The sequence below is a fragment of the Grampus griseus genome (assembly GCF_964374135.1).
Source record: "Grampus griseus genome assembly, chromosome: 8".
NCBI classification, from domain to species: Eukaryota; Metazoa; Chordata; class Mammalia; order Artiodactyla; family Delphinidae; genus Grampus; species Grampus griseus.
In genome coordinates, this window is record NC_139002.1 from 53250104 (window position 1) to 53277405 (window position 27302).

The 27302-nt window shown below is 47.5% G+C and overlaps 1 protein-coding gene across 1 annotated transcript in view; it reads left to right on the plus strand.

The window, feature by feature from the left end:
* TENM4 (teneurin transmembrane protein 4) overlaps nucleotides 1-27302 on the plus strand; it is a 388830-nt gene that overhangs the window by 89899 nt on the left and 271629 nt on the right. Inside the window, exon 3 of the mRNA XM_082659462.1 lies at nucleotides 5269-5478. Within this exon, the coding sequence (XP_082515588.1) occupies nucleotides 5269-5478 (210 nt within the window). The remainder of the gene's footprint in view (nucleotides 1-5268; nucleotides 5479-27302) is intronic.

Below are 27302 nucleotides of genomic sequence, written 5' to 3' on the forward strand. Positions count from 1 at the left end.
CAGAGGGAATCCATGTTGGTTGAGCCCTCACCTTGAGACTCCCAGGCTCCTTGCAAGTGTACTCTCAGCCTCCCCTCAAAAGCTCTTTGCAGTGGCTTTTTTTTTTTCTTTTTGGTACGCAGGCCTCTCACTGTTGTGGCCTCTCCCGTTGCGGAGCACAGGCTCCGGATGTGCAGGCTCAGCGGCCATGGCTCACGGGCCCAGCCGCTCCGCGGCATGTGGGATCTTCCCGGACCGGGGCACGAACCCGTGTCCCCTGCATCGGCAGGCGGACTCTCAACCACTGCGCCACCAGGGAAGTCCCCAGGGCTGATAAATTTAATTCACACCCCTCAGTGGACACAGCACTGCAGTGCGGGTTCTCACCCAGGTCCTGTGACCACAGGCAAATGTAGGCCTCTACTTCTTGACCTCGGAAATGGGGATGGATTTTCCAGTGCATTGTTTTTGTGAGGAAGAGATCTTGTAAAACACCTGGCCCCGTTCCTGGCCTCCAGAAGGGGTTCTGCAAATGTTTATTCCCCCAGCCCCACCCCTCGACCACAGGGGTGTCTGCACTCTCTCACTTTGTTTTTTTTTTTTTCTTTCTCCACCCTTATCTACTATAAGCTCGAGCTAGGCTCAGAGAGACCTCCTCTCAGGAAACTTGCATGGCTCCCCTCTGCCCTTCACTGGCCGCCTTGGTTGTTGAGGTGAGACATTCCAGTCATCCCATCTCATTTTGACACAGTGGAAAATTCTACAATACCAGGTTCCCTTCAGCTGATGAACAGGATACATGGAAAGGCAACCCCAAACCCCAATTTCCTAATCCCATGGCATGGGGCGTCCTTTTTTGCCTACAGGAACCTGCAGCTGGGCCCCACCTGAAAAGCAAGCCCAGATCATGTGGACTTTGAACATCCTGGCTGAGCTGAGCCAATTAGAAAGGAGATCTGGGTGGCTGAGCAGATGCCTTAAGTTTCAAGAGCAGATCCTTCTAAAGTACAGCTCTGGCCTTGTCACATTCCTGCTTTAAAAACTTGCGTAACTCCCCAGTTATGGTCTGATTCCCTTTTCCTTGTGTTCAAGGCCTAAACCGGCTACTCAGAGACTCATTTCCCACTTCTCTCTTTACATAGACCTTTTGTGCTATAATCAAGGTCCTGCTCTTCCCTCCTACCTTCCTTCCATCCTTTCTTCATTTAACAAATATTTATAGTACTTTCTATGTACCAGACAGTGTGCTGGGCACTGGAGAATATGGTAATGGACAAGCCAATCAGGCTAGTGGGTGGCCACAGACAAGTATACACTGCAGTGTGGGAAGTGTTGCAACAGGGAAAGTACAGGGAGCTGCGGGAGCCCCCAGAGGGGTGCCAAACCCAAACTCAGGCTTGAGGCATCATGGAAGACTCCCTGGAGGGGATGACCATGAGGTTAAGCCCAGAGGCTGAGTGGGGGCGAGTGAGACACACAGGGTGGTAGTGATGAGGAGCGGGGGGAACAGGAAAGGAAACACTCCAAAGGGACAGCATGTGCAAAAGCTCAGAGGCAAAACTTCGTAGTTGTGCTCCAGGGGGTGCCATTCAGATAGATTCAATGCCCGTGGTGCCCCGAAGTTGTGCAAATCGGTGAACCTGAGCTGAAGAGGGAGCAGTGAGTGCGTGGAAATGAGGGCAGGCCAGCAAGCTTCAGCACCCTTGGTGAGAAGTTAATAACGGTAACACATGAGACTTGAGAGGTAAAGTGATAGTGGGCAGGTTGCTTGAGACCAGGTGAAGGATGAGGGCCTGAGGCGGAGTATTCCTCTCTCTGCCATGCATGCTCAAGACCCCATCTCTTCATCTCTTCCCGCTGGAATCCTCTATGGCTCCAGAAAGCCTTCCTTGGTTCCTCCAATTGAAGTGAGGTCCCCACCTCCATCCTGTTCTGACAGGTCCCACCTCTGCCTTGCTTACAGCTGCATGTGACACTCTCCCTCCCCTTCCACCAGCTCCTTGGGGGCTGCGCCTCTCACAGTTTATATATCCCTCACCTTCTAGCCTGCTCGGTGGGTGTTTAGGAAATGTCTCTGGAATGAAACAGTGTTCACCATACTTCTACGGTCGCACGCTGCTTTTAAAAGATAAAGAAACGTAGGGCCCCTCACTTTATATATACATATTTATGCATACTAATACCTAAAGTTCATTAGGTGTTTACTGGCTGCCACACTGTTCTCAAGACTTCGCTTGTTTTAACTCCTTTAGTCATCAGAGCAACTCTGTAACGTAGGTATTCTTTTTTATTTTTTGATCTCCATTACATAGATGAGGAAATTGAGTCACAAAGGGTGAATTAACTTGCCCAAGGTCACTACTATGGAACTAGCAAGTAGTGCAACTAGAATTCAAATGTAGGGTCTGGTTCCAGAGCCCATTCTTTTAATACAACCTGCCCTGCTTCTGTAGATGCCGAATTGATACAGCAGAGCATTTTATTACATGTATTTTGAGCACAAATGCATTACATATATTATAAAACATATACAAAATAGATATTAGAAAAGGCTGACATAAAAGATAAATACTTCTAGAATTTTCTTGCACCCAGGAAATGGTTTTGTGCCCCCACCTGGGGACCACTTAAATTAAAAGATGCTGATGAATAAGAGAAAGGAAATTAACATGTGTCCAATAGTTTCTGTACATCACAGAAACCTTGTGGGTCATTGTGCGCCTACCAAGGGTCTGGCACCTTGTTAGGTCCTTTGAATGTTAAGTTATGAATATTCAGAGCAACCCCAGAGGCCCAGCGTGAGGCCTGGAGAATGGATGGAAGGGAGAGGAAACAGGCATGAGGAGTGGGAGGGACTGTGCTGTTCTTAGCCCAGGGTCTCTGAAGTTTGTGATGGAACAATTTACTTAGTTCGGGAACTATTTATTTCATAAAGCTTGACAGATCTACTCAGGAAGAGGCTGTAACAAGTACCCTGGAACAACATATCATGTTTCTTAACCTTTGTGTGAAATTCTAACAGCTCAGCATCGTATGGTACTGGTTATTTCAAGCTCATCAGAAGCTCTGACTGGAGATTAGAAGGTGTCTTTGGTTAATAAAAGATGAGGAAATGAATGTATATTGCTTAATAAATGCAGCCTGGCGGACAAAAATCTTCCCAATACTGGGACTGTAGAGGAAGGGAAATCTTAAATGGGGTTCTTCGTGGGGTGCTTTCATTCAATTTAATAAACATTTGGTAAGCACTGACCCTGGGATTCTGCGTCCTCAGGCATACTGTGTGCTGGTGTAGTATAGTATCTTTAGTCCTTATAATAACTTTATAAAAGGGGAGGAGCTCCCAACTGATAAATCAGGAACTGGAAGAAATCTACGCAAGATCTTACAGCCAGTAGGAGGCTATGGTGTGATGCAGACCCCAATTCTGTTGAACTCCAAAGCCCACTCCAAGAATGTACTGTGTCCCAAGAATGTGCCCTATGCTTTTATACAGGAGAGAACGGCAGACCACTCCAAATGCAGCAGGGCAAATATGGTAACAGAACTAAAAAAAGGTTAGTTCCGAGAAAGGAATGATCATCCCTGTAGTGCCGTGTGGTAAGTGGTGTCAGGGAAGGCTCTCCCTAGGGTGAACTGGAAACACTGGTTGGGACGATTTTAAGGTAAATCACAGCCCAGATTTTTAGGTAAACCAAAACGCGGATGGAAAAGCTACCCCGAGACAGTACCGTGATCGTGGATCCCTGCTGCCTCACTTGCTCTTACTGAATTTTTAATATGAACCAACCAAATGGCACACACGGCAACTCTGTAAAATGTTGTCACACGTGGTTGGGCTCAAAGGTTGACATGAGAGTCACGGAACCTGCAAAATCCTGCGAGATATGGTGACTGAACTGAGTGAGCTTCTCTTGGTAGACAGACCACAAAAAGCTTTTTTGTTTTGTTTTGCTTTTTTTCAACAATCAGCAGCTCTATTTGCCACCTGCCGCATAGAGCTCTACCAAATCTTATGATGACATGTCTGGGCCGCCTTATGTTTCCTAAGTTTCGGCCTCTGAAAAACTGGATGGATCTGATTATGTTTTAAACCTTCTATCAGTCAAGGTGGGAAAAAAGACATAGCCCTTGCTGTCAAGTGGATGCGTTGTCTTGTACTGTATACTTCTATGTGTGTGTGCTTGTGTTCCCTCTCTTGTAGATGATGTTCTGCACATGCCTAAAGCCCAGACACAGATAGGACCGCAAATTGTTGCCCCCAAAGGTCTTGTCCCTGGCCAGCCATCACCTCCTCCTTTTGAAGAATTGGGAGTGTGCTCACAAAACTATAGAAAGCTGGGATTTTTAGAATCATGGAACCCTGACATGTCAGAAACTTGCAGTCAAACATCCTAACTTAGTGCATCTTGGAATTCACAGTGTTAGTGTCCTAAATAGTGTACGGTTTTTTCATCTGAGACTGTCAGAACTTAAGAATCCTAGTCTGCTGAGACTACTAAGAATCCCAGTCTGTTAGGCACCTAGAATTCATCTCTTCAGCAAATATTTATATAGTGCCTACTGTGTGCCAGGTACTCTGCTAGATTCTGGGGATACACAAGTGAAAAAGACTGCTAGATTTCTTGTTCTCTTAAGAAGTTTGCAGAGAATGTCAGGACTTAAAAATCTTAAAGTGTCAGATTTTTAGAAAAGTAAAAGATGAGTGTGTTGAAATCCTGGAATGCCAGCGGTGGAGGGGGCTCTGGATCATTCTCTCCAGCTCCCTCTACCTTTTATGAGGCCCAGAGCCTGTTCCAGGCATGTTGGATTAAAATCTCACCAATAAGAACATTATTTCAGTTCGGTGACATCACAGAATGGCCAGCTTGCAGGGGCTCAGCGTTCACCCAGTGCGGCTGCTCATTTTACCAGCAAGGCCACTGAAGCTCAGAGGCGGGCAGCTGTTTCATAGATGACACAGCCCCACCAGGACTAGACCCCAGATTTTCAGACCTCTCTCAGAGAACAGGCAAAGCAGGAAGGGCTTCCCAAGTGTTTTCGAGGGACGCCTTCTTTGCAAGCATGCAGACTTCTGCACGAGGCCAGCTCTTCAGAAGGAGTTTGCACCAACTTTAAGGAGGCATCAGGCCCGCCCCCGGGCCACGTGTGCAGTAGATCACCCTGTGTTGGGAACCCCCTCCCCCTGTTGATGCGTGTTTTATTTTGCTCCCTCCCCCTCCCCGTGTGCCTCAAAACCAATTTTCATTATTTTTTTTTTCTGTCTGTGTTTGTGTTTGTGGTTCGCAGGTGCTCCCTTGCATTGTTCATCCGCTTCATCAACCCCTATTGAGCAGTCCCCCTCCCCGCCCCCTTCCCCTCCGGCCAATGAGAGCCAGAGGCGGTTGCTAGGCAACGGTGTGGCCCAGCCAACCCCGGACTCAGACTCTGAGGAAGAGTTTGTCCCTAATTCATTCTTAGTTAAAAGTGGCTCCGCCAGCCTGGGGGTCGCGGCAAACGGTAAGTCCCTCTCTCTTTCTAACTTCTGTGGGTTTGGTTTTTTCTTTCGTTGGCGATGCTGATTAATCGGTCCGCTTGGGCTGCTTGCAGGGGCGGAAGGGCCTGGCGCACGGGGGGACTCAGGGTTCTCGGGGACCTGGGGGGCTCGGTGGGCTCGGGCAGCCCCGCTACTACCTGGTTGCGCCGCTGGGGTGTGCGGGGGGTGGAGGGCTCCTGTTCCCACCCCCATGACAGACGTCTGGCAGACATAGCTGCAGGGGTAGAGATGCACAGACAGACACAAGGAGACAGAAAGATCAGGTGGAGCCTGAGTAAGACAAAGGTACTGAGACAAAGATAGACACCGGAAAAGAAAAGAAAAGGATGGTTACAATGAACATAGCATCGACTGACTGCTTACTATGTGCCAGGGACTGTGCCAGCCACTGTCACGTGTTGCTTTATTGGATCTGCCTCAGAACCCTGCCTAAGAGACCAGTATGATAGTTTCCCCACTGACCATGAGAAAGCTGAGAGAAAGACTCCTGGCTCTGGAAGTTCTTGGACTTTCTCACTGCCCAGAGACGGGGCCCCTGGAGACCCAGGCAGCTGCAGAGCTGAATGCTGACTGCAGAGAGAGCCAGTGGGCTTAAGCGTGGATCTGCCCATAATCACATGCCTCTTCTAAGCTCTGCCCCCCTGACTCTCTTAAGGAGAAGGGGTGTGTGTGTTGGGGGGCGGGGGGCGGTACGATGCAATAGCTCCAAACTCCAGGTTGACCAGGAGCCAGCAGACACAGGTTTTAGCCCCCGGTCAGGTGCTGTGTGACCTGGGCCAAGGTGCTTACCGTCTCTGTGTCTAGCAGTGGCCAGTCCACTTCTTTGCAAGAATTCAAAGCCTGGAGGAGATTCAAGCCTACAAGGGGGTGGGGTGACATATGTGATGTAACTTGGAATCTCCCTAGTGGCCCATGATTTCCTGATTATCGAAGAAGAGGAAAGGAAATGAGACTTTCCTCAGTTAATATTGTAGGTTGCGTGTTGATTTTGCAAACATTTATTAATAAGTGCCTGTGTGGCACTAAATTTCAGGCCAAGTTCTGGAGAAGGAGGCAGAGATTCAGAGAGATATGAGGCAGGATCCATGGGCTCTGCAGTCAGACATCTTTGCATTAAATATAAGCTTTATTGCTGTGGGACTTTGGATAGGGCACATTGCCTCTAAGCTTGTTTCCTTAAGCAAGTATAACATGGGCAGTATGATACCCAGCTCATGATGAAGGCTCATCACAGGGCCTGGGATAGAGAAGGAGTTTAGTAAAGGTTAGTCATGGTCACAGTCACCATGCACCTCCCTCCAGGGAATTTATAGAGAGCCTCTATGTGAAAGCTCCCACCATCCTGTTTGACACTTAATAATGCTCAGAGAATGTCAGACTTCTTTTCTCTTGGGAGAAAAGGTGATAAGGGAGGTAGGAAACTGGTGTGGAGGGGACTGAGGAGTAGAGCCTCCAAGGCACCTGAGGAAATCAAGAAATGCTTCCTGGAGGAGGCGTTCACTGGATCTGAAAGAATTAGTAGGGTGTGCCAGGTAGAGATAACCAAGGGCTTTAATAACCCAGGACATTCTGGGCAGAGAGAAAACATGGACAAAGGACCCAAGGTGGGGAGCTGGTGGGATCCTGCCCCCAGCTCTTTTACACCTAGGAACCTGGACAGTAAATAGGCATTAACCTTGGAAGGGTGTAGAAGGCCACATGGTAAGTGACCTGAGCGCCTCTGGGTACTGAGCTGAGGCCCTCCAGGCATCACCCCATCCCCCATGACAAAGAAAGGTGTTTTATCCCCAGCTCCCTCCCCTAATCAGGAACTCTCCCAGCCTCTGTCCTCTTTGAAACTCAGGGAGGAGGTCTTTGGCCTTGATGGTTCTCTTCTTTTTTATTTTATTTATTTATTTATTTATTTTTGGCTGTGTTGGGTCTTCGTTGCCGTGTGCAGGCTTTCTCTGGTTGCAGCAAGCGGGGGCTACTCTGTTGCGGTGCACGGGCTTCTCATTGCCGTGGTTTCTCTCGTTGCGGAACACAGGTTCTAGGCATGCAGGCTTCAGTAGGTGTGGCACATGGGCTCAGTAGTTGTGGCTCATGGGCTCTAGAGCACAGGCTTAGTAGTTGTGGCGCATGGGCTTAGTTGCTCCACGGCATGTGGGATCTTCCTGGACCAGGGATCGAACCCGTGTCCCCTGCATTGGCAGGCGGATTCTCAACCACTGCACCACCAGGGAAGTCCCTATTTTTTTTTAATTAATTTGTATTGGAGTATAGTTGCTTTACAATGTTGTGTTAGTTTCTGATGTACAGCAAAATGAATCAGTTATACATATACGTATATCCCCTCTTTTTTTGGATTTCCCTCCCATTTAGGTCACCACAGAGCATTGAGTAGAGTTCCCTGTACTATACAGTATGTTCTTATTAGTTACCTATTTTATACATAGTATCAATAGTGTATATGTGTCAATCCCAATCTCCTAATTCCTCCCACCGCCTCCCCCACCTTTCCCCCTTGGTATCCATACTTTTGTTCTCTACATCTGTGTCTCTCTTCTGACAGGATCTTTCCTTTTTTAATATTTACTTATTTTATTTATTTATTTAGTTGTGCCAGGTCTTAGTTGCGGCAGGCAGGCTCCTTAGTTGCAGCAGGCGGGTTCCTTAATTGCAGCTTGCCGGCTCCTTAGTTGTGGCATGCAAACTCTTAGTTGCGGCATGCATGTGGGATCTAGTTCCCTGACCAGGGATTGAACCCGGGCCCCCTGCTTTGGGAGCGCAGAGTCTTAACCACTGCACCACCAGGGAAGTCTCTATGACAGGATCCTGAGCCCTGCATTATCTGTGACCAGAAAGCAAACCATCCTCCAGGGCCTTCTCCCTCTGTGCTCCTGAGCGTGGCATTGTCCTTTTGGTGGGTCAGTGTCATTGCTCCTCTAGAGCTTTTAGCTGCCCATGTTTTAAAGTATGCAGAGAAATAGGAACCTGGAATGGGTTCCAGGCCCAGCTCTGTAGCTCACTGGCTATTTGTCCTTGGCCAATCACTGTCCCTCTTCAGGCCTCTGTTTCCCCATCTTGCCAATGATGGAGCAATTTCTAAGGTACTCTGATTTTCCTAGTGTTGTGTGATGCTGACAGGTGTGTCAGCCAGTAACCTTCTTAAGATTTACTTGGAAAAAAAATATATATATATATAGTGATATTCTTTGTTCATTTCTAAGTAAATAAGCCTTGTAGGTAAAAGAGAAGGCAGGAGATGAAAGTCCTTAATCTGTCCCTTCGCTAAGTAACTGAATAAGAGCAATCACGTTGTTGCAAGTTCTGCAGCAAATTGATGGCATTACTGCACTATTGATGTGCAGGGAAGGTGGGGGGACTTTGGCCTATAGCTGTCTGCTCAGCTACACTCCTCTGTACCCCTGCTCCCCAGGGGACCTAGAGGCACTTCAGAGTCCTTCCCTGGAGCCTTGCTGAGTGTATCACTCCAAAGGTTGGTAATAAATGTGTCCCACGCCTGAAGGGAGAGTCTGGGTCCTTAGTGATCTGCTGCTCTGGGCTTGGTGGGTCATGAGACAGCCAGTGAGTGTCACCCCACAGGTAGACTCTGCCTGTCACCTTCCTGTCCCCGGAAACCCCAAACTCAGTGGTCTTCTATGAGCCAAAGTGCCTGCTGGTATTGGCATGGACCCAGCCCTAGCCAGTGAGGATGAGTGGGCCCTGCTACCTAGTGTGCCCCATAAATGCTTGTTAAGTTTCGTGTGATTTTTTTTCATGGAAAAATCTGAAATTATTTTAATGGGATTATCTCTATTGTTTCTGTCAATTATAAAAGTAACAATGCTTGCTAACATTCAAATAATGCAGAAAGGCAACAAGTGAAGTTCTCTTGTAATTCCTTCTCCCAGAGATAGCCACTTTTAACAGTTTGGTGCGTGGCCTTGCAGATGCCTTTTATGTAGTGATAATTAACGAGTGGGAATGAAGGGGTGAGCAAGCAGTACAAACTGTGTAAGGACCACAGTGCAGCCAAGAGAGCAGAGCCACAGTCAACTCTTCCGAAATTGGGTCTCAAGAGATGCGAGCCTGGACACAGGACCTAACCTCTCAGAGCCTCATCTGCTCCGCAGGTGAAATGGGAAAGACCTCCCGAAGTCGGGAACGCTGTGGAGTTCAACAGGGTAAAGGACGCCAGGTCCCTGTCTCCCTTCCCTGTCTCCACCCGTCCATTCCCTTCCACCACTTGAAGACTTTAAAGACCACCCTAAATGGGTTAATTGCTCTGGCTCCTTTGGAGGCCTGCTTCCCCAGAGACTTCTTTCAGAAGGTATTTTAAATGACAAAGGCAGCCCAACGGGCGCCTAAAGGGTGAAAATAAAGTTTCCTTTGGCGGGAGCTGACTCAGCACCCTCCTCTGAGGGCTGACCCTTTGGGAAGCAGCCTTCCGGGAGCTGGGCTGCACGCTCCAGTGGCTCCCAGAGGCCCTCTGCCTCCAGCTGTGTCTGCTCCTGCCGGGGCTGCGATCCCCGGCCCGTGGTGCCCAGAACCGCCCTGCGAAAATCCCATGTAAAGAGCACGGAGGCCGCGTGGGGCATCCCAGAAAAGAAAACAGGGGAAGCAGCTCTTTCTGTCTTCAAAATCCTAATCCGCCCCAAGGATAACCATCTAGAAATCACTGATAGATATAAAGAAAGATTTCACTAAAATATCACCTTGTCATAGCCGAGAAGCTAAGGAAGTGGTTCGGATTAAGTAGATCTTGGTCCCTACTGCCACAGAAACTTTTCAGAATAAATATTAAATGTGCCGTGAATTGTTGTCATTCTAAAACCTTAAGTAACAGGGCTTTAAAACCTTGGTGGTTAATATTTAAGAGGGTCGGGGAATAAATAGCTCAGAGAAAGCTGTCGGTTTCTAAAAGCCGAGGTGAGGTAGGAGCACGTGGGAGAATTTACATGTAAGGAGCACCTTCCGCGTAGAAGTCTTTTCTTTGCGTGCGTTATCTTGTTTTGAGCTTCTGTTTGTCTCTGTTCAGGAAACCGAGGCCCAGGCAGAGACTCACACTCAGGCCTACCTGATTCTAGAGCCCCACCCAAATTTTTTGTTTTGTTTTCAATTCCAGATCCTGTTATTTCTGTCTTCTTAGTAGGAAGCTGGAGAAGATAAGGGGAAGTCCACCAAAGAAAAGCTGATTTTTTTAAAAAAATTACTAGTTGTTGGATTCCTAGTACTCACCTCACAAACCCTGATGAAGCCCCTATTATGTGAGAGGTGTTTAATCTCATCAAATCATGAGATCTCGGAATCTCATTGAATCTTCATGTCTGTCCTGTGTCATAGCCATTTTTAGTCTCATTGAGGCAATAGCAGGCCAGAGAGATTAAGTGACTTCCCCGAAATCACACAGCTTCTAAGTCATAGAACCAGATTTGAATCCCAAGTCTGTTTGAAGCCATTGAGTGAAATCTCTCAGTTGTGTTTTGGTGAGCATGTGGGAGTTTTCAAATATGAGTCAGGCCAATGACTTAGACACTAAATTGTGGTGCTGCTTCATGAGAGCCAAGCCCCGGATGCTAGGCCGTCCGTGGCTTTTTCTCCCTTTTTCCCCTATTCCGGGCCCTTCTGCCTCACTTTGCAGATCTCTCAGGCTGGTGACACTGGTCAACATCCCTGCTGTTGGGCAGTCTCGGTGACTTTCTCAGGTCTTAAGCAGCTGGGATTATTTTGTTTTGACTTCCAATCCAGTGGAGGAGTGTTTATTTTTCTTTCTAAATGGGAAACACTGCTATCTATGTATGCAAGCTCCTTCCAAAAGTGTTTTCTTAAAACAAAACAAAACAAAAAATTCAACTTAATTTGGAACCTATCCAGATTCCCGAGGGAGTCTGCCAGGGTCCTTTGAAGTCAGTTTGTGAAATCAGAAGGCAGAATTGTGCCTGTTTCCCACTATCGAGAAGTATCCAGTGAGGCTTTTGTCTCCTTTCTCTGTGAATTTCATGGAACCTGTGTTAGTTGTTCCATGCCAACCACAGTGCTTGGGTCTGTATGTTGCCCAAGTCCCAAGGGACAAGGACATAGGGGCATGTGAAGTTTTCAGGCATTTTTGTTCACTGCTCTTCGCAACTCTCTTGCATCCAAAGACCCTTGTTGGTAAATAAATCCCTATACCAGCTATGTCGAGAAGTTAAGTACCTAAACTCCTAGGAGCAAGACAAATTGATTTCTTCCTTCTTTCCTGCCTTCATTCACAATGACATTTGAAATGTTTGCAGATGTTTTCCTAACAGATGAGGGGTGAAGGGAACTCTAAGCAGAAAGAGCCTATAAAATAGGTATTTAATCTATAGGGTCAAGAACCCCTTAAATGAAGCCCTTGGAGTCAGATGCATTTTAGAATTCAGAAATTTTTAGATTTAAGGAATAAAACACAGTACACATACTGTGTCTTTCCTAGCATTCCCGGAGTGCTGGGATGGCCCACGGTAATCAAATACATTGATATTTCTGCAGTCAAACATATGAACGGTTACACTGGTGAGATTTAAAAAAAAAAAAAAAAGACTCTGAGATACATGTCAGTTCAGGTCAGGTTTTGCAACCATAACAGTTTTGATAAAACTTTCAGTCTTAGGACTTCCCTGGTGGCCCAGTGGTTAAGACTTCACCTTCCAATGCAGGGGGTGCAGGTTCCATCCCTGGTTGAAGAGCGAAGATCCCCCATGACTCACAGCCAAAAAACCAAGACATAAAACAGAAGCAATACTGTAACATTCAATAATGACTTAAAAAAAAAAACCTTTCAGTCTTAATTAAGAAAGAAAAAAACCTTTCAGTCTTAGAGTTTTGAGATTTTTGGAATGGTGGCTAATGGATGGTGATCCTGAATCGTGCCTTTTCTTAAATGGGCAGAGTTGGAGGATGTCCCATGACTCAGAAAGGTTTAGTAACAGAATAGCCATAGAGATAACTAGAAAGCTTGGTAACTAGAAAGCATGATACAGGTGCACGTTGCTGACTGGGAAGCTCTATGTTTATCTGTAATGACTGCTTGGAAAAGCCAAGCCCCTCTGGTATAGACATGGGGGCTCAGGAGGCCAGCGCCAGCAGGCTGGCTGACTCTCAGCTCTGGGAGTTCAGAAGGAGAGAGGCTGACTGCTCAATTCTCCAAAGCCTAGAACTCGGCAACCTAAGGAACCTTTCCTGACAGCCCTTTGGTTGTATGGACCTCCCCTTTCTTTGATGCCCTGCTGTCTTCTTTACAGATACCTCCCTAACAGTCTGGGAACCTGAATGTCCCCATATCTGATTTCCAACTTAGACTACAAACTCCTTGAGGGAGGCCTCGTCCGAGGCTGTATCTTCACAGCTGAGCACCTGTAGGTGCTAAAATCAAAAATGAAAAAAAGTTGATTTTCTCTCTTCCTCTTTTTCACCAGCCCACCCCCAACACACACACACACACACACACACACACAACCATCTCGCTAGGAATAGTACAGTGAGCCACATGCATGATATAACTAGAAATCCACAGAGATGAAGTGATTTGCCCAAGTGCAGAGTCAAGATTCGATGTATGGCCCCACACTCCAGTGCCCTTTCCACCTTACCAGGTACCTCCCTCCACTGGGAAAGCCCTCACCTGCAGCTTCCCGCCAGGGGCAGGCAATTATGCCCCGCTAAGTGGGAGCAGTGGGGACAACCACACAGGGGTCACTTCTGTTTTTGTACAGTTCACCAAGCCCTTTTTCATATGTTAGTTACCTCAGGCAAACTCTGATGACTCTAATTTAATTGCCACATTGGTTTTCTAGGAGGTAAGGCTTCTTCCTGACCCTGCAAAATAAACAGGTCACGTTTTGAATTAATGTAACCGAACATCCTGGGAAAACCAGGGCCCTCTAATTAGTCACTCACGTGACATGATTACAGTTCCTTTTCCACTAATTTCCCCAAATGCCATTGCATTAAAAGGTACAAAAATAACATTTTTGGTGTCTGGCTTGATTAGATCTAGTAATTCCTAGACCACCCCTCGAGGAAGGCACATTAGCCGTGTGTCCGGGCTTTTTCCATCTGGAAGCTAAGCCTGGTTTGTGTCCCTGTGGACATGTTAGTGGCCTGCTCCCAGGGGCCCTTGTGGACACCAGACCACATCTTCAAGCATCTCCTGACACTGCAGGGCACAGACTGTTGAAGAGGCACCTGGAAGGAGGCTAAGGAGAGCTTGGGAGGTTAGTGTACCTCATGGTTCCATAAGCCTTGCATTCACCTCCACCGTCTCCTTGGATCCACAGCACAGGGCTGTGAGGTTGGCCGAACGTAGAGAACCGGGTAGGAGAGAGGGAAGCAACTGGGCAGAGAGCTGCCCCTTTGGCTACCAGCTTCTTTGGGCCAGTTTTAGATTTGCTCGCAGTTGGTGATCCAACCTGCAAGGACCACTGCCATCCACATAAGCTGAGTTTTCCAGTTATAACCCTCCCCTGGAGAAGCCGCTCCACCATCCCTCGTGAGCCATCCTGGAGACCTGCTTGGGAGGAAGCGTGTGCCAGAGAGCAGCAGACCTGTCTTCTGAGCCCAGCTCTGCCTCTGACCTGCAGTGGGACCTCCACAGCCTTGGCTCTCTAGTCCGGGCAGTGGGAGGACTTGATCAGATCAACATTTCCCAAGCTTGTTCCTTTGTGTGTCACTGTCAGAGTCTGCACTATAGCAGTGTGCCCACCTCCGTGCCCCTTCCTTTCCTTTCCTTTAAACTGCCTCCTTTTCCGAACTTTTTTTTTTTAACCTAAGTGAATTTAGTTATTTTAAAAGGAGATTGTATATTACTGTGGCAATTCACTTGCCATAAATAGAAGGTAGCTGTAAAAATAAATACAGTGAAAGCTGGTTATCATGTTCTGGTGAGATTAGGCCTGCTCTAGGATGCGGAGATTTGCTTCTCTTTGTTAAACAGGGACACGGGCAAGTGTTAGGTATGAAAAACACACAAGTACCAAACTGAGATTTCCTCCTTGACATCACCAGAAAGGTTGAAAGAGGATGGAGGCTACCCTGCACGTGATTCAGTGTGATTTAATGCCCGCTCGCGCTGTACACCACCTAAAACCATGCCCATGGGATGCACGGCTCCGTGGCTTTTTCCAGAACTCTGTCTAGGCTTTTAATGCTACACCCCACGGCCTGCTCACCTTGAGAATAAACATCTCTTGCTGCTCCCAGAACCTCCCCTCCTTCCCTTTCCTAAATGTGGTCTTTTCTGAGCGATCTGTTCCCACCCTCCCCTTGGCAGCCTCCTGCCCTCTGCCCCTGTCATCAGGTCTGAGCTGGGTGCTTTGAGCTCAGCTGGATCCTGCATTACTGGTTAATAGCTCCCAGTTTGCCCCAGGAAACCATGTGGCTTCCTCTTCTCCCTCCCCTTCCTCTCCTTTCTCCCCTCCTCCCTCTCCTTCTGAACTGCCATTATTTATAAAGGGGTCTGAGATTAAACAACTAAAAAAAATTTCCTCTGCTTTAAATGACCTAAAAGGACCGAAGCTAGAAGGAAAACAGAAACAGCACAATTTGGAGCCCTGGGAAGGAAAGATAGGATACAGAGGTCTACAGATCCTTGCTGTGCTGTGTGGCCTTGGGAAACTTGCTTAACCTCTCTGGATCTCAGTTTCCTCTGTAAAATGGACGTTGGTTTTAATAGTACTTCACAAAATTGTTGTGTCTGTGAGAAACTATGGGCAAGGCTTCTAGCATGGTGATTGCTACGTAATAGGTGCTCAATGAATGTTAGTTTCCTTATTCCCTTTCTAGAACCCAAAAGGTTTTGGCCAGATACCTCTGGAAGGAAGGCAGATTCCTACACTCCCACCCCTCCAGGCTTGGAGGAGGTGTAGCAATTAATAGGTCTTTCCCGAGTCCTAAGCTTTAATCCCCTTCCTCCTCCTGGGTGATTTCCAGAGCTTTAGGGTGGGAGAGTGAGCCCAAGGCAGCAGCTAAACAAACATAGCATGGGGTCTTAGAAACAGAACCTCCGCCTTCCTTGCAGAGCTCCCTGTGCTGCTGGCCATTCCCCATAGTTCCAGGATTGTGTGTGATATTCGGTACCAGATAAAACACTGTGATGTCTTTTCCTTCTGGTCAGCTGGCCTCCCCCGCAGAGTTGAAAAGAGAGGAAAATGATTGGTAATTCATTTACGCTTCACTCCCTCTCTGGGAAGCTGCTGCACGGGCTAACAATAATACATATCCCTGTACCTCCAGAAACCTCTTTTTAGCTGCCACAGCAGAGGCTCCGGGGGAATATACACTTGTTATGAACCAAGTTCCCCTCCCCGTTAGCTGCGTGACCTCCCCTCTCTCACCCAGTTGCCCATCTGTAAAGTGGGCATACAAGTAGCAGTCTGGGAGTTGTTTCAACAGTGAGATGGGATAACATCTAAGACACTGAGATTACAGGGGGTGCTGAGTGTTGACTGGTCTCCCTTTCTAATCTTGGGCAAAGAATGGAGTTTTTAGTCAGTGAGGAGATGATCTGATCAAAATTGAAGTTGTGATCACTTACCTGCTATCATCTGAGAATAAGCAAAAATGGAAGTTGAGATAATACTTAATTTGCTAGTTTTGCAAAATTCTGCTCCCCTTAGCCACTATGTCTTCTCTCCCCTGGACCACTGCCGTAGCATCCTCACTGGCCTCCCTCCCTCCCATCTCTTCCTTTAATCCATCTTCACACTGTCCCATGGTGATCCTTTCAAAGCCCAGACCCCTACCATAGAGCCCTTGCAGGGACCCTCTACTTGTTTCCCACCACTGGTGGTTCAGGACCTATCTCCTCAGCTTGGTGGCCAAGGCCCTTCTTCACAGAGGCCCTCCCACTCTCTCAAGCTGCTTACTTCCATGGTCCCATGGAAGGGAGCTGTGGCCACAGCTAACTAACATGGTTCTTCAGGGGACAGAGGACATTCCTGGTACCCAGAACAGGGCTTCTGATGAATAGCTGACTATCTTGGGAGCAAAGGCTTCGGCACACAACTCATTAATTTAGAGGGAGAACTGGTGAAGATCTTTCTGATTTGGAATGATGTGGGAAGAAATGAAGCTTGTTTACCCTTCAGAACCAATTCAATTCAGCAAAGTATTATTAAAGACTTACTGTGTGCCAGGTCCCATGGAGAACAGAAAACATCCGCTCACCCGCTGGCTGTTGAGGAGAGAGATACACACCTAAGCAGCTCTGCCCTAAAGCAGGCATCAGTGAGGGGAGCAAGGTAGGGGAGTGTGCCAGGGTGTGTGGGGCTACAGAGGTTTAGTGCAAACTGGGAGGCTCAGGGGATCCTCCGGGAGAAAGAGGGTAACTCCCAAGGAGCTCTGCCCAGAAGTGAGCTTTAGTTTTATGGATCTGTAAGGCTGCTATAGACTGGATTGTGTCCCACACCCCAAATTCATAGGTTGAAGCCCTAACCCACCATGTGATTGCACTGGAGAAAGGTCCTGTAAGGAGGTGATTAAGGTTATATGAGTTCTTAAGGGTAGAGCCCTGATCTGAAGGAACTGGTGTCCTTATAAAAGAGGAAGAGACACCAGAGCTCGCTCAGTCTCTCCTCCTCAAACATTCATTCATTCATTCAGCAGACTTTTCCAGGGGTCCTGTACTGAGGAGTTCTGATCAGACACCATCTGTTTCCTCCGTGTGTAGACATGTGGGAGGGGAGCACGGGGGTCCTCTGCAGGGGGCAGTGGTGGAAGGCAAGTCTGGCTTCCTCTCTATGGAGAAAGAGCTAGTGTGGCAGGGCCCGTCTCCCCCCTCCCCCCTCCCCACCGCCAGGAAGCAGCCTCCTTAGAAGACTCGATTTTCCTGGGGTTTGAGGTGGGGATGGAGTGAGTGGCGTGGACTGAAGGCAGGTGCACTGCTCTGTACACGTCTAATTTCAGAACCCATCGAGAGGGGGTGATGGTGGCAGGTGCAGCCTCAGGAACCAAAAAGGGCCTGACACACCTTTGGACTGTGTAACAGAAGAGGAAATCCCATTGCTGTGCACCTGCAGGGCGCCAGGTGCTGAGATAGGTGTTTAGCCCCCTGCTGAATCTGTGTGGCTGGTGGGCTCTAAAGAGTGCAGGTTTGAATTTTGGCTCTGCCACCGCTAGCCAAGACCCGGAGTAAATGATTTAACCTCTGAGTTTCCATTTGTCCTCGTGTAAAATAGGGACCATAATAGTATCTACTTCATAGTGTTTTTAGAATTCAATATGAAATAATGTATGTGCAGTACTTAGCAAAGTACTTGGTTATTATAAAGTCTTAAATGGAAAAAAAAAAACTAGAAATGGAAACTGCTATTACTGTTATCATTGTTGTCTGGTTGTTATTTTACGGCACACAGCCTCAGAAAGGTACAGGAACCTGCCTAAGGCCACACATCCCAGGTGTGCCGGGCTCCACCCAGCCTCTTTTCTTCCCACTGGGCTGCCCTCCCTCATCTGACAGCCGTCACCCACCTTTCTTGACAACCCTCTGGAAGCCGAAGGTCTCAGGGAGCCTCCCCAACAGATGAGAGATTTCTTTCGCCCTCACCTCGCCCCCGTGCTGAGGAGGAGAGCCCCCCAGAATGGAAACCGCTGGGTTGCACTCTGGCTCTTAACTCTTTCAAGATACCCCTGTTTGGGCCCCTGCGTGGGTGACAAGATGATGCATGAGGTCTGGCTAAGCAGCTTATTTGTCTGAGCTGGTGATGGCCTTTGTCCCAAGTTGGGTTAATGGTAAGGGGCAGTGTCTCTTTAAAGCCTGGACAATGGACAAGCTTCTCAGGTCACAAAACCACTCAGCAAATGGCCCGAGTCCCTCAGAGCTCAGGAGGCCTCTGCCCCCTCTGCTGTCTGCTAACCCTGCTCTTCATCTTGTGATGCACCGCCCTCACCTAGCAAGGAGGAGCACGCAGAATAATGGGGGTGAAAGACTCAAAGAGCATTCTATGGACAAAGGACTCCAGAGGAGGAAGCTGAGATGGGGAGGGGACAAAGGATCATTTCTGACTTCCCGCTCGGCCTGTGCTTTCCTAGCTCTGTGCCCCCAGGTGCATCAGGCCCAGTGACCGGACCGATTCTCCCAGCAGCCCCTTTCACCACTGAAACCTAACGCTACGGATTACAGCTCAGGCGTCTCAGGCTGGCAGTCAGGACCTCCGAGAATCTACCCCTTTCCCTCCTTCTTGACCCTCTCTGACCCTCCCCCAACCCCCCACTCCAGTGAGGTCCCTCAGGCAGCCTTCACCACCTGCTTCAACCGAAGCAGCTTCCTTTTGTCAGATGCCTGCATTTGCTTCTGAGTAAGATCCTCTTTAAAGAACACTCCTAATATGAAACCTGTTTTTTCAAAGCATGAAAACCACTGATTTAAATCAACCCTTTCCTTGTGTGAAGGGTGGCAGAGCTAGATTTGAAGCCAGGCCTTCTGAATCCCAGTCCTGACTTTTTCTTAGCGTATGGACTCATTGATTCATTCTACACAGATTTCTTTTTATTTTTATTTTTTTTACATCTTTATTGGAGTTTAATTGCTTTACAATGGTGTGTTAGTTTCTGCTTTATAACAAAGCGAACCAGTTATACATATACATATGTTCCCATATCCCCTCCGTCTTGCGTCTCCCTCCCACCCTCCCTATGCCACCCCTCCAGGTGGTCACAAAGCACCTAGCTGATCTCCCTGTGCTATGCGGCTGCTTCCCACTAGCTATCTATTTTACAATTTGGTAGCGTATATATGTCCATGCCACTCTCTCACTTCGTCACAGATTACCCTTCCCCCTCCCCATATCCTCAAGTCCATTCTCTAGTAGGTCTGTGTCTTTATTCCTGTCATACCCCTAGGTTCTTCATGACATTTTTTCCCCTTAGATTCCATATATATGTGTTAGCATACGGTATTTGTTTTTCTTTTTCTGACTTACTTCACTCTGTATGACAGACTCTAGGTCCATCCACCTCACTACAAATAACTCAATTTCATTTCTTTTTATGGCTGAGTAATATTCCATTATATATATGTGCCACATATTCTTTATCCATTCATCCGATGATGGACACTTAGGTTGCTTCCATGTCCTGGCTATTGTAAATAGAGCTGCAATGAATATTTTGGTACATGACTCTTTTTGAATTATGGTTTTCTCAGGGTATATGCCCAGTAGTGGGATTGTTGGGTCATATGGTAGTTCTATTTGTAGTTTTTTAAGGAACCTCCATACTGTTCTCCATAGTGGCTGTACCAATTCATATTCCTACCAGCAGTGCAAGAGTGTTCCTTTTTCTCCACACCCTCTCCAGCATTTATTGTTTCTAGATGTTTTGATGATGGCCATTCTGACTGGTGTGAGAGGATATCTCATTGTAGTTTTGATTGGTATTTCTCTAATGATTAATGATGTTGAGCATTCTTTCATGTGTTTGTTGGCGGTCTGTGTATCTTCTTTGGAGAAATGTCTGTTTAGGTCTTCTGCCCATTTTTGGATTGGGTTGTTTGTTTTTTTTGTTACTGAGCTGCATGAGCTGCTTGTACACAGATTTCTTAAGCACCTACTATGTGCCAAGCATTGAGGTAGGCCTTGCAGTAAGACGTAAGACAAAGGTCACGCCCTCACAGAGGAACCCAAGCACTAACATCGGTTCCTGCTGTGAGGGTTCAAGAATATACACTACCAAACGTAAGGTAGATAGCTAGTGGGAGGCAGCCGCATAGCACAGGGATATCAGCTCGGTGCTTTGTGACCACCTGGAGGGGTGGGATAGGGAGGGTGGGAGGGAGGGAGATGCAAGAGGGAAGAGATATGGGAACATATGTATATGTATGACTGATTCACTTTGTTATAAAGCAGAAACTAACACACAATTGTAAAGCAATTATACCCCAATAAAGATGTTAAAAAAAAAAAAAGAATGCAAACGTGAGACATGCCCGCTGACTTTGGCATCTAGATGGCTCCTGGTGACCTTGGTGAGGGCATTTTCAGGGTGTGGAGGCTAAAGCCAGAGGAGGATAGATGGGAGGTGAGAGGACAGAAACAGTTCAATTAACTGATTCTAACAGATTAGACTTTGTGTCACAGATTGCTTACATGTTACAAAAGAAAAAGGTTCCTTTACAGTGGGGAGATCAGGAATCGTCACCTGAACAAGTGACCAAACTTCGTGGTCATTATCATAAAGTAATAAGAAGTACGTTCCATCATGCATGAGATGTACTTGCCTAAAATGTTTAACCTGAGTCTAATTATGAGAAAGCAACACATCCAGACTATAGGACAGTCTGTGGGGCAACTGGCCTGGACTTTCAAAAAAGGTTAATATCTTGGGGGAAAAAAAAGGAAATAGAACAGTTGGGGTAGGTGGGAGGCTCCGCTAGATTAAAAGAGGCTAAAAAAAAGGTCACAGCCAAATGCAACACTTGAACCTTGATTGGATCCTAAGTTCTTTTTAAGGCTTTAAAGAAGGCATTTGGGGAAGAATTAGGGAATTTTTAAAATATGGCATATATGTGTGCTAGGTGATACTATGGTATATAATTGTTCGTTTTTCTCAGCTGTGATCATGATATTGTGGTTATATGGGAGAATATCCTTATTCCTAGGAGACGCATGCTGATGGAAAGTGTCTTGATGTCTGCAACTTTCAAATGGTCAGAAAAAATTTTTTATATATATATAGTGAGCGATAAAGCCACATGTCCACATATTAGCAATTGGCAGATTTAGGTGAAGAGTATATGGGTATTTTTATAGTGTCATTTCGACTTTTCTGTAGGGTTTAAAGTTATCAAAATAAAAAGTGGAGGAGATTTAACTTGGGCTGGGGAGAGATTAGACAATAGCAGCTGAGTTTTTGGAAAGAATTCTTGGGCTGGGTGACTTGTCGGCACTCTTTGTAGCAAGATTCCTTACCCCCTTTGGGAACTCAGAATACAGAAACCCTCTGAACCTCTACAGAAAATGGATAGTTTAGCAGTTGTGATAAAACAGGCCCTTCCTGGGCGTGGAGGGGACTTCCGCGAGGCGCTGGAGCCAGTGATGGGAACCACATTGGCCGGAGTGCGCGCAGCTGCGCCCCAGGACCAGCCCTTCTGTGCTGAGGCAGGACAACTGGAAGGAATTATGTGCCTTCATACTTGTTAAACTGCCTTGGCACTAGACGTGATCCTCGTAACCTGAGCTTTACAATGGCACCGCCATAGCTGAAGTTGGGCCAGCCTTGCCCCTGCACCCTCTCTGTCGGAGGTTTATAGCTAAAGCATAAAACAGTTCAACGTGAGCTGAAACATGAAACACTCCTCCAGGTTGTAAAGGCAGACTTTTCTGTTTAAAGTTTTCTGGGGAGGCAGCGTTTGGGAATGAAACCTTTTCCATCTCCTTTTGCTTTTCCAGCCCTTGGCCGGGCTCCCAAACGCTCCACCCCTGCCCCATTTCCCACCTTGAACCCAGACCACAATCCAATCCAACACAGAAGCTGCTGAATCCTGTGGTTGGGAGGGTTCTGCTGTGGCCGGGAAGTCCTCCTGGTTTCTGAGTCTGAGCCCTGAAGCTGTGTGGCCTTGGACAAGTGGGTTCCCCTCTCTGGTCTTCAGCCTCTTGGTTATTTATAGACAACATTTATTACAGGGCTGCCCAGCCCATATAGGTGTGTGGTCACTGAGTGCATGGAGCCTGTACACACAGTAGTTGCTTCTATAAATACGGTCTTATTGATTACATCAGAGTATTTCAAATACGTAGAGATCTATAGCAAATAGTTGTCTTATTTTGATCATGAAGAAAAGCGTATCCAAAATTACTCTTGTTTTTATCCAAAAGGTAGCCAAAGTACAGTTCTTAATGGAAGAGAAATCGCATGGAAAGTCACGGGAAAATAATTTGATTTTATCCTCTTATTAAGAGTTTTTTCGTAAAAGGGTGGATAGGCTTTGAGGTCAGATAGACCTGGGGTCAAATCCCAGTGACCGAGTGACCAGGCAGATTAGTAATGCATTCTGAGCCTTGGTCACTTCATCTGTGTAATAAGGTATAATAATACCAACCTAGCTGGGTGAGCGAGGCATCAACGAACTTTATGGAGAGCTCTTAGCCCGGCACCTAGCAAATAATGAGCATTCAGCGAACAGAGCTGCAATTAGTACTGAATCTGAGAAGAGCAGGAAGGCCCCTGATACCCAAACCTGCCTCTCAAGAGTTGCTCTTTTGTACCAGGAATGACAGATCAAGGGCAGCCAACTGACATCAAAAGCCCCACCCTGCAGCCCTTCCAACGGGTGATGAAAATGCACTGTGATTTCTGCCCTTTGGAAGCAGTCTCTTAGCCTATCCCTTCAAGCTACTGCTGGTTTGATGGGGCCGATGGGGCCGAGAGAACACTGAGGATGAGAAGGAGCTTTAATGTTATTTCAGAGCCGCTTCTGATAGGGCAAGCTGGTCTGTTCAGAGCCTGGGTACCTAGACACGAATCAGGCAAGGGAGATAACCTTCCTTGGCCTGTTTCTTTTGGCCAGCACAGCTAGAGATGGGCAGGTGAGTGTGGGCCAGAATCAGGTTCCTTGCTTTTTATTTCTGCCTGAATCAGGATGGAAAGCCCCATACTGCTTCAGCATTGTGATTTGCATCACTACAGTGTCAGCCAGTTCATCCTTGGCAGGGTTTTACTTCCAATCCCAGCCCTGCCCCTCATTGGCCATGTGACACTGGAAAGTTACTGTACCTCCTTGGCCCTTACTTTCCTTATCTCTAAAGGAATTAACAACAACAACAACAACAATTCTGTTCTGCCGGCCTCTGCAGCCTGTCATGTGGCTCCTAGGATATAAGGCACATGGAAGCGGAAGTGCTGCACAAAGGGAGGTCTAAGGAAGGCAGCCCCAGGAGCGTTCTCTCAAGCCAGGAGGATCACTCGGCATTTTCCCAAAAGGCTACATGAAAACAGAGGACGTTATTACTAAAATACTTGGTAAATAGAATATTTAGTAAACGGGAACATTGTAAATATAGAATAAGAGATAAAGCAAGCTACTATTTACTTCCCATCCGCTACCCTTAATTTATTCTGGTTTTAGCATCTGGATCCTTGACTGTGCATTTTTGCACATTGAAGTAGCACACCTGGATCGTCAAGACCTCCAAACAGGTCATCATCTACAATATCACTAAAGATCTAGATATCTTTCTCTACTAGAAAAAAAAATGGTTTTCAAATATGCCTTGAAGATCACCATCCCTCTGGACAGGTGAGAATTTATGACAGGCAGTTAAATGATGTGTATTTGCTGAATGTGTATTTCTCCTGCTGAAGCAGAGGAAGTCGTATGTAAAAAGGGCAGGTGAGGGTAGAAAGGGGCTGGACTTGTTTCCTGCTTCTTTGCAGGTTGGGTTGAATGGTTCCAATCTCTGCATCCCTTGGGATAAGAGTCTGTTGCTCACACCACTCCCAACCCCTCACCCCCTCATTAGGGTTCCTTTCCTTTTCTGTCTCCCTCTTTCAAGAGTCAAGGTCCTTCTTGGATTGGAAGCTTTAGAACATGCCTTTTCCAGGACGAAAAAATTGCCTAAAAATTGAGGTGTGAAGTCACCCCCTTCCTTGGGGCCTCCCGCCCCAGCTTGGGAGCTGCCGCCTGGGGACTGGGAACAGCTGAGTGTTTGTTGTCTGAAAGGTACACACTCATTAAGGATCTTTAGCTAAGGTCCCCTTTGGGGGGCTAGCAGCAGATGCAGGTTTCTGGAGTGGGAAGAAATAGTCTGTCCTCGAGACCCTCACAGGCTCTTGTGCCAACTCTTGAGGGGAGAGTTTCATCAGGTTTGAAAGTCTGCTCAGAACTCCCAGTGCATCTTGAAGGCCCCGTGTACTTTCAGCCTTACAGGGATTCTCTTGGAAAGACACAGGCTTTTGAGGAAGGGCACAGATGTTGGAGCCAGCCAGCACTGGCCTCACATTACAGCTTCTCCAATGTCTAGCCGCATAGCACTGGACGATCTGTCTCCCTCTCTGAGCCTTATTTTTGTCTTTCGTAAAATAGGGATAATAGTTTGTATCTCGGGGAGCAGGGGTGCAGTTGGCAGGACTGATTTAGGTAGTATTTGTGGAGAGATGAGCAGGCATCCTGGCGCACGGGAGACACAAGAATGAGTTGGTCCTTCCTTTCACCCGCGGGATCCCAGAGGATCAGCTCCCCTGAGTACGGCCCACAGAGTTCGCCCTCGTGAGCAAATAAGAGATTTGAGAAAGGGGAGGCGGATCAGCCTTGGCGCTAGAGCAGTGCCAGCCGGTGAGGCCTGGCTCTCCGTCGCCTCGCCCCAGGGCTAACGCCACGCCTGTCCATGTTGAAAAGACCTCGTCACCCCAAGTCTCACCACCGCTCAGGAATGGGGATAACGACTGCACGGGATCGTCCTGGGGACCCACTGAGATCACATGTACGGAAGCATCAGCACAGCGCAGGCATGTAGTAGATGCTCAGGAAATGCTGAATCTTAACAGCAAGAAATCTGGTTCAAGACAGGCCAAGAGTGTAGTCTGTGTTCTGTCGGAGCCAACTCCCCACCGGCTTCAGGGACAGCTTTGTGAGGTGAGAAGGAGTCAGGGCAGCCTCGGGCTGCGGGGAGAGCCTGCTCTGGAGTGTACGGCACACTGGGGTGGCCCCCAAGAGCCAAGTGGTTGGTTTTCCTCTGGCCGCCCTGCCCCAGCAGGTGCTTCAAATGGGGTCCCAGCGGGCGCCCTGCCAGGGCTCACCTTCCTGCCTCCCAGCCCTAAGGCCAGGCTGCCTTCAAGTCACACCCCAGTGGGTGTTGCCAAGCCCTGAACAGAACAGCCTACCCTCACCCTCCACTGCTGGCAGCCGGCTCAAGTGTCTTAGGCAGGTCCCCAGGCCTTGGCATGTCGGCCCATCTGCCAGCTCTGCAGCGTGCCACTCTCCTGTTCCTCAAGCACACCTGGCCCCTCTCACAGCTCTGCATTTTTCTGCAGGAGCTCCTTTGCCAGGCACACGTGGTGCTAAGTGCTTTCACGGGTCTGGTCTCGTTTACTCATCACAGCGAGTCTGGGAGGCCAGCGTTGTGCCTTCTTCACAGGTGAGGCAACTGAGGCTCAGAGGGATCAAGCAGTTTGCCTCCGGTCAGGCAGTGAGCAGGTGGCAAGCCCGCAGGGGTCTGGGGCCAGAGCTCATGTCTTTGCAGCCACCACACCAAGAGCTCCCGGCAAGAGCGTCATGGCTCCCCTGGCTGGAGGGGACACGGCTGCCCAGGCACTCCCAGTGCAGCGTGTGTGTTCACTCTTTCACTTGACAAAGTGAGGCAATTTGTCGGGATCTTTTGGTAACTCTTCGGCAAAGGGGCTCAGGTGAAGACAGCTTGTGGCTTTAACAGACCGTGGCTTGAGGGTGCTATTTCTGGTGCTGGGACCGGAGAAAGAAGAGAAAGCAGCTGTAGAGATTGGGGTAAGTGCTTGGCTTGTCAGAAAGGTAATCTCCCCACACCTGTGCCCTGGAAACACAATCCAGTGCTCTGAGATGCACTTTCATCTGTCACCAGGGCGTCCCCAGGGTGACCTGCCCGACTGTATCCAAGCTGGTGGGGCTCATGTTACAGGGCTCATTCTCGGGGCCCTTGAGTCCCAACAATGCTTGTTTGTCCTTTGGAACTGCCATCTCCCAGGAGGAATGTTAATGGGACCTCGAATGGAGGGGGGATGGGAGGGAGACAAGACTAACTTCAGCCCGAGCCGACTCTCAGGTCAGCCTCCTGAGTGAGCTCATCCAAGCTTGTCTGCTGTCCTTCCAAGGATACTTAAATCAGCTCCTGGAAAGAGGATTCATCCTCTGCTTTTGCTAGACCAGACCTCTACTCTTAAGGGGGCGGGGGTAGGGTGAGGGTCTGTTTAATCTGGGACTTAGTCTACCCCTTAGCAGAGCTTACAGCTAACTGAGAAATATTTTCAAAAGCAGAAAAACTGAAAACAACTTGGCTGTCCAAGAATAGAAAGTTGGTGAAATAGCATTATCTTCTGTCCATACGACAAAGTTTTAATAGCCATTGAAATCATGTTTTCAAATAATATTAAAGATGTGAAAAAACTCTTATAGTGTAACATTAAGTGGGAAAAAAGTTGGATAGAAAACTGTATATACAGTCTGAACCTAATTTGATAAGTATATGTTTACGTATGTATAAGAAAAGACTAGAAGGAAATAGACCAGGGAGTGTTAACAGTGGTTATTTCGAAGTGTTCTTGTTGTGATAGATTTTTGGTTTTTTCCTTTATACTTTTCTCCTTTATGCATACATTTTCTAGTGAAAATGTTATTTTAGAGTCAAAAGAAAATTAACTTCTTTGACTCCCAGTTTATAGCTGACATTGTGCCAGGTGCTGCGGATAAGAGATTAGAGGAACCTAGCCCGTACCCTTTATGAGCTCATGGCCTCGCAGGGCATAAAAAAATATAAGCAGATTTTTTTTTAATGTTTTTAACAAAAACATCAGCAACAACAACAGTTTTTTAAATTAATATTTTATTTATTCGGTTGCACCGCATCGTAGTTGTGGCAGGCAGGCCCCTGAGTTGTGGCATGCGTGTGGGCTCTAGTTCCCTGACCAGGGATCAAACCCGTGCCCCCTGCACTGGGAGTGTGGAGTCTTAACCACTGCGCCACCAGGGAAGTCCCAACAACAGCAATTATAATGACACATTTGTTAAGTGCTATGGAATGTTCTAAATGCCTTATGTATATTTACACTTAAACCTTGCAACTCCATGAAGCAGGTAGTTATTAACCCATTTTACTGATAG